Here is a 6837-nt window from a genome sequence, read left to right on the forward strand (position 1 = left end):
CTCTGCAACTTTTATTATTTTGTCCTCTTGTCTCTGTTGGCTTGAAGTTAAGCATCAAATTAGTGTCTTTTTTTAATGGTTGCTGGTCAAACATGAACATTGTGGCTGATGGTCGGCCTTCTCACCCATAAACTACAGGGTGCCCAGTTAAAGTTTAAAGGATAAATGGACTGCACTTTCTTGTCTTTTTTTATCACTAAAAGCACTTTTACACTCATTCTTGACCCTGAAAAGAGCTGTTTAACAAAGTAATCCCTACTCAAGGTCTATTTACAAGCAACTGGACCAGTGCTACAGTATGACAGCAACTACTCAGCCTGCGTGTTTACAGATCCAAATCTTAGAAAAAAGATGGTAATTGGGAGTTGGGATTATTTTGTCAAACAATCTTATATTTGTACAGGAATGTTTTAAGTAATTAACAACAATGCAGATACCGTCTGGATTATCGAGGGAACATGTCGAACAATCGCGGTTTTCTTAGTATTTGCTGCTTTTTTTGGCTTCTATAACTGTAAATTCAGTATGTGTGGATTGTGGACTGTTGGTTGATAATATGTTCACTATTTTCTGACATTTTATAGATGAAACATTTAGGAAAATAATTGCTGATGAAAATAATAATTAATCATTGTGACAATAATCCAGATATCACTGTGAGCTGATCTGTTCACAGTCACATCTGTGTTCATGTCACTTTAGATGTTCCTGTTGAGTCCAGATGCCATTTTTTATTAAATGTTTGTCTTATATTTATGTTATCGGGTGAACTGTCCCTTTGAGGAACGTGTAATTTGAAAACTGACAACAACATGAACAGCACTTGTTAAGAAGGATGTTTTTCTTTTTTGCACTTTTTCCCCTCAAGAATTCAGTGATTAATTCTTTAAATGCTTGCTGGAAGAAAGCTAACGCTGATGTGAAGAGACACCCACACCCACCCAGCCCAAACAGAGCTCCACTCTGACATCTGCACCACCTCCAGTCACAAACCACTGCAGCGGAAACTACTCACACACACTCTCTCCTTCACTTCTCATATAGATTTTAATGTAACTCTCAAGTTATGTTTTCCAACAGGCGGCGCTGCACGGAGGGACTTCCTGTAACATGCTGTTACAGAAATGACAAGCTCTGCCCGTCCCGAAGGTTTTCTGCAACCCAGCCTGTTTTCACCAAAACAGACGTGACAGATCACTGGATTGATCGTGCACCGCTGCTATTAATAAGCAGATGGCCTTTGCTTACGCCATCGAGATTCTGATGAACACAGAAATAACAATGAATCCCCTGAGGCCTGCTAATGAAAGGAATGCCAAAACTACAGCCATGCATAAGCGTGTGCGAGCGTTTGTCTGCTCAACTGTTGTGTACAAACCAACAATTTCCACATGATTTCCACTCTCCTCCTTACATCATGTGGCGGGTGCATCCATGAATGGGCTAACAGTTTCACTGAGCAGTGGTCTGCTCCATAGGATTAGGCCAAGAGCCCCCAAGTGCTGGTGACAAACTGGAAAACTAAAAGGCCAACATATGGCAAGGGGCTTATGGGATTACCCAATTAACAAGGTGACTCAGAGAGAAGCTAATCTGCAAAATGTTCCAGTGGAGTATGGACACGGCCTGTGACGCATGGAGGGGAGCTGCATCTTTTGAGCGTCCACGACCCAATTAAACATACACATATACACACAAACACACACCTCATGTCTCGTGCGTTAAGCAGTCAGCTCTAATTGTATTAGATGCAGAGCCGCGCGGGCTTGAAGCTTTTCTGGGTGAACCTTCACACACTCAGCCAAAAGCTGTGTGTGTGTGTGTGTGTGTAAAACCGGCCACCGAGCACGTGACGGTGTCAGCAAGGGGTTCATTAATGGTTTGTTATCGTGGCACAAAGTGCGCTGCGGGCAGAAACAACACCTCCAAGTGCGCTGTCAGCTCTGCGCGCAAATCAAAAACGCGCGCGGCACGGAGGGACGTGACGCACAAATGGGCTACAAATGCGCGAGTGGGCAGAAGAGGAGCCGGATGTCAGCAGTTAAAACGGCCGCTGTTGATCCACAATCATTCATGAGAACCGATTCTTGCGTGTTTTGTTTGCATGCAGAGTTTTGGCGCAGTAAAAAGTGCCAAATGGGAGGAGACCCAGTAAAAATGGAGAGATTTGAACGGGATGCAGCGGATCTCGGGCTCATGGTCCAAAACCAACCAAGTCCCATAAGACAGCCAGACCGGATCCACTCTCTTAAGAGATTTCAGTGAGAAATCCTACATGGCGACATACAGTCAGACCCATTTAATGTTTCCAGATGTGTTTATTCCCATCTGCATCCCCTCCAAACGCCACACGCTTCTTGTCTGTCATCCTGTGCCACTGGGTGAGGATGCTTACCTTCTGGGAACGCGTTGGGTTGCACGGCGTACAGGAAGGCGTGCACCATGTGGAACAGGATCCCTATCGGTCCAGGTTCGTAATGGGCCAGTGTCTCGTAAACTCCCGCGGGCACATAACCGAAATCCAACTTTCCCGGGGGTGGGAGTCTCCGCGGCTCCGTCTCTTGCTGGAGTTCGCCGGACGCCAGAAGCACCCACAGCAGCAGGAGGATCCAGGTCTTCCACATCGCGCACAAGTGAAAACCCGAGTGGCCGTCAAAGTGGGGTTAAGTAGCCCACACGGGGAGGAATGTAAGCTGGGAGACGGCTGCCTGGGTTCTTATCTCCCTCTGCAAAGGGGAAGGGGCGAGAGTAAATGTAAATAAAAAAAAGTGTCCAGATGGAAGGACCGCAGCTTTGTTAAGTCCTGCTGCCCGCGGAGGGACCAGTGAGCATCGTTCCCGGCGGTCTGAGGCTCCTGACGGACGCAAACCGGGTGATCTCTTCTCCCCCGTCTCCGCTCCTCGACGCGTTCAGTCTCGCCGAGATGAGCGCGCCTGTCGCTTCCACTCCAGCATCTGTGCGCACGGGGATGCGCTGCGTCACGGGAGCGGGCGGGGACGCGCGCCACCGTCACATCCACGCGGGGAGGAGGTGGTCCAGAGGGAAGCGCTCCTCCTGCTGGGGAGACGAGGCCGGGATGGGAACTCCTTATGTTTCAATATCTCTGTTCGTCTCTCAGGGGTCTGTGCATCCTGAGAGGATAAAAAAAAAAAATATCCATCTTCTTTTAGACAACAGTGAATGTGTGGGATTTCTTTTTTTTTTAGATTTATTCTATATTTCTGAGGAATGTTTCTGTCTTTGTCAGGTGAAATGCTTTTTGTTTTCTTTTCAAGCACCTTTAGTTTTTGACTGAAGGGGAATACACGGTGGAGTGTGACTAAGTACATTTACTTAACTACTGTACTTAAACTTTTGATGCACTTGCAAATAAAGGTGGAAGAAGTAATATAGGTCCTGTGCTTCAGGGACCATATCACCCTTTAAAACACCCTAAAAAGTCCTCTGTTCAAAGAATATTAGAAAAGTAGCAGAGAGAACGGCCCCTTTCAGAGTTTTTTTCATTATCATACTTTATTGGATGAGCGTCTCCGATGCAGTAAGACGTGAGCAGCATTTTAATGTTGCAGTTGGAGCAAATTTAAATTGATATTTAAATCTTGAATATATACAGCTGTCAGATAAATGCACAGATTAAAAAGAACGATTTGCAGCATAAAATGTTAATATTCACTGAGTTTTTCCACTTGTACTTCATTTCAGACGTATATTATGCAATTTTTTTTCCCCGCTTCACTGCATCTCTCTCCCTGAAACATACCCCACAGCTCACTCTCCATCTGTCCTGCCAACAGGTGCTCTCTGTCCTCCCGACCTTTGACCCCTTTTCCATCCAGAGGGCAGATAAGAGGATACCTGAGGTGCAGCCAGGAAGGGTGATGTGATTGGTGGAGCGGCGATCAGGTGGGCTTTGCTTCTGTCTCTTTGCACAATAACGTCCTTGTGCGCTTCCCCAGAGCACACGGGGCCCCCCGGCTCCTGGAGACAAGGGGGACTCCTGTTTGGAGGCCTTTTGATCGCTGATTCTGAGCACCTTTCCTCACTGATCACACACACTCATTAGACCCGCAGAGGGGCAGATGGGACTTTTAGCTGTACAGGCTCTTCTCGCTCACTGAACGGGGGAAATAATCTCATTGGTTGAGGTCTTCCTGTGTCGGCTGAACCTAAGAAGACTTTTCAGCAAGTGAGATCTTTCTAAGCCGTGTGTCAGAATTACCATCGTATCGTCCTCAGAGTCTGTCTGACACGCTGGACTCTGCTCTCGACTCCTGTCGGCCTTGTCTTGAGACGACTTCCTGGAAGCTGTGACAAGAAGATGAAGCTCGTCTCAGTCTTCAGCAGCGTAAGGAGATTAAGCCCTCTAAGAATGTCTGCTGCAGATTTACTCTACCTGACCCAATGTTCGGTTTCCGGACAGGTGAGGTCAGCGCTGGTGTAAACCTCAGCTTAATGGCAGTAATAAACAGAAAGCTCCTTTTTACTGGCATGAGCTGTAATCCTGTATTTGGTAAGTTTCCAAAATCAGGAAATAAATATGGAGATAGATTCATATAGTTTTGACAAAACAGGCCAAACTTAAGGTCCACATAGTAGGTTTTTTCCTGATCTTTCACTATCACACAGAGTGCATGATGGGGCTTAGGACTCATACACCTGCACTTTATTAGGCACACCTGTCAAGTACTGGGTATCTGGTGACTGTGGAGGTAACTACCAAACTCGTTGCCATGTTGGTAGAACCAACGGGAGATGATGTGCGACATGCTGCTTTATCCAGCTGGAAGAAGCCATTAAATTCGGTAGACTGTGGTCTCAACTGGATGCGCATGGTCGGTGACAACATCCCGTTAGGCATTTAAACAATGCTCAGTAGGTATTAAGAGGCCTGGTGTCTGCTGAGGAGGTGTTCTCCACACCGCTACACCACCAGCAGCAGCCTGAACCACTGGCACATCTCAGGATGGGCTCATGTCGTTAACCACAGTCTGACCAAACCATCTGCGTGTCCCAGCAGAGACCGAGCGAGCCCACAGCGGCCTCGGTTTCCTCTGTGGACTTCTGCTTCTGGAGTCCGTCCACTTCAAGCTGGACGGGTGTGTTGTGCGTTCAGAGATGATCTCAAACCGCCCGTCAACAATCGATCCGTGGCCAGAGGCACAAGATCACACGTTCTGATGTTTGATCATATGTGGAAAAACTCACTCACCCACAGGCCTTTCCAACTTTTCACCTGAGAAAGTTAAACAATATATTTGGCTAATGTGATTTTCAGATATTTCAGTACTTTTTGTTCCACAGTATTATCACATGTGATCGTAATTTCACGTGATGGAGTTATATTAAGAGCTATATATGTGGAATACAATATATTTCCCATGTAAAATGTTACATTTCACGTTTGTTCTCCTGCCATTGTTCTGTGCATGTGGATATTTTGTAGTTTTCTATGTATTTTTCCAAATATCTGGAATATATTGGATTACCATAATTTTAGAGGTGGAATTCATCTTAATTGAACAGCATATTGTTACATGAAAACAACACACTTACGAAACCAAGTTTTATTAATCCAAAAGGGGGCATTTCCATACAATATCGAGGTAGGAATTAAATAAGGAACCAAACTGATGAAACAAAGCAGGCAGTGTACTGGACCATCGCAGCTTGCATAAGAACACTTCTGCCTCACCTCCGTTGGCCCGGTTGAGCCCAGCTGGGTCCAGCTGTGGTTCAGTCCGGTTCAGGTCGACAGCGGAGACGCCCTGAGCCTGGCCGACCACAACGAGACTGAGCTCAGGCCGCCGGAGACGAGACATTTGACAGAAACCACAAGAAGGACTGAGGAGAGTCGGATTTCATGCTCCTAAAATATCATATCACAACTGTCAGCTCCAAAAATAGAACTATCTTCCTTATTACAATGGTAATGAACATTAGAAAGAACCTTGTTTCCCCAAAACAGAATCAAATGAATGCTGATATGCGTTTACATTATGTACATCTTCTTTCTGCTCAAAGTCACATTTGAGGCTCCACTTTACATCATGACACTTCTGCCAAAGTAAATTTAAACATAGCTGTGTGATATTACTGAAGGTACCTTTTAAACAAAATAAATTAAGAGTGAAGATTGTAGCCGAAAGAGGAAATTTAACTAAAAGAGAAGTAGATCATTTTAAAACTTATCTGCATGTAGTTTGATTTAACAGTAACCCTAATAATCACCTCTTCTACCGATCACGTCATGTATTTGTCTGTATAGTTCTGCTAAAACCGCTCAGCTGCAGCTTCAGAACACCTCCGTTAAAATGTTTAACCTCATAAAGATGGCAGGAAGCATAAAGTGCGACATAACGTACCATTATTCATTGAGCTGAACCAATTTGGATCAGATAGCAGAAGTCATTGAGTTCTGGCACAAATTAAATATTTGGCTGCTGAAACTTTATGAACTTTTTGAATTATAAAACTCTCATATAAATGTAGGAATAATATATTATATTTGGATTACACTCGGTTACATACATAGTCAACAAATGAAAGCTTGATGTTACAACTGGTCTCTTATATTATTATATATTGTATTTATAGATTTGTTTGTTTTTTCATTGCAATAAAAGACAAGTTCATATCATAGCAAACAATGTTTACGATGGCAGCCACAAAATGTAAAACACACATGCAAAAAAAGGCATTTTGTTGTGGAAATATTGCTTCTATTTTCTAAGATGTAAACATTAGAACATTACTTGAGAGTCGAATGAGAAACGTGACCCATCGTACTTAAGACAATACGGTCCAACAGTGCAAACATCCCCAAGACCACAAATGAAT

General features: G+C 44.4%; 1 protein-coding gene across 1 annotated transcript in view; it reads right to left on the bottom strand.

Moving 5' to 3' along the window:
• Positions 1-2624, bottom strand: part of prom1a (prominin 1a) — a 70604-nt gene extending 67980 nt beyond the window's left edge. Inside the window, exon 1 of the mRNA XM_070836838.1 lies at positions 2396-2624. Within this exon, the coding sequence (XP_070692939.1) occupies positions 2396-2624 (229 nt within the window). The remainder of the gene's footprint in view (positions 1-2395) is intronic.
• Positions 2625-6837: the final 4213 nt, after the last annotated feature.

The sequence above is a fragment of the Pempheris klunzingeri genome, chromosome 9, assembly GCF_042242105.1.
Source record: "Pempheris klunzingeri isolate RE-2024b chromosome 9, fPemKlu1.hap1, whole genome shotgun sequence".
Taxonomy (NCBI): domain Eukaryota; kingdom Metazoa; phylum Chordata; class Actinopteri; order Acropomatiformes; family Pempheridae; genus Pempheris; species Pempheris klunzingeri.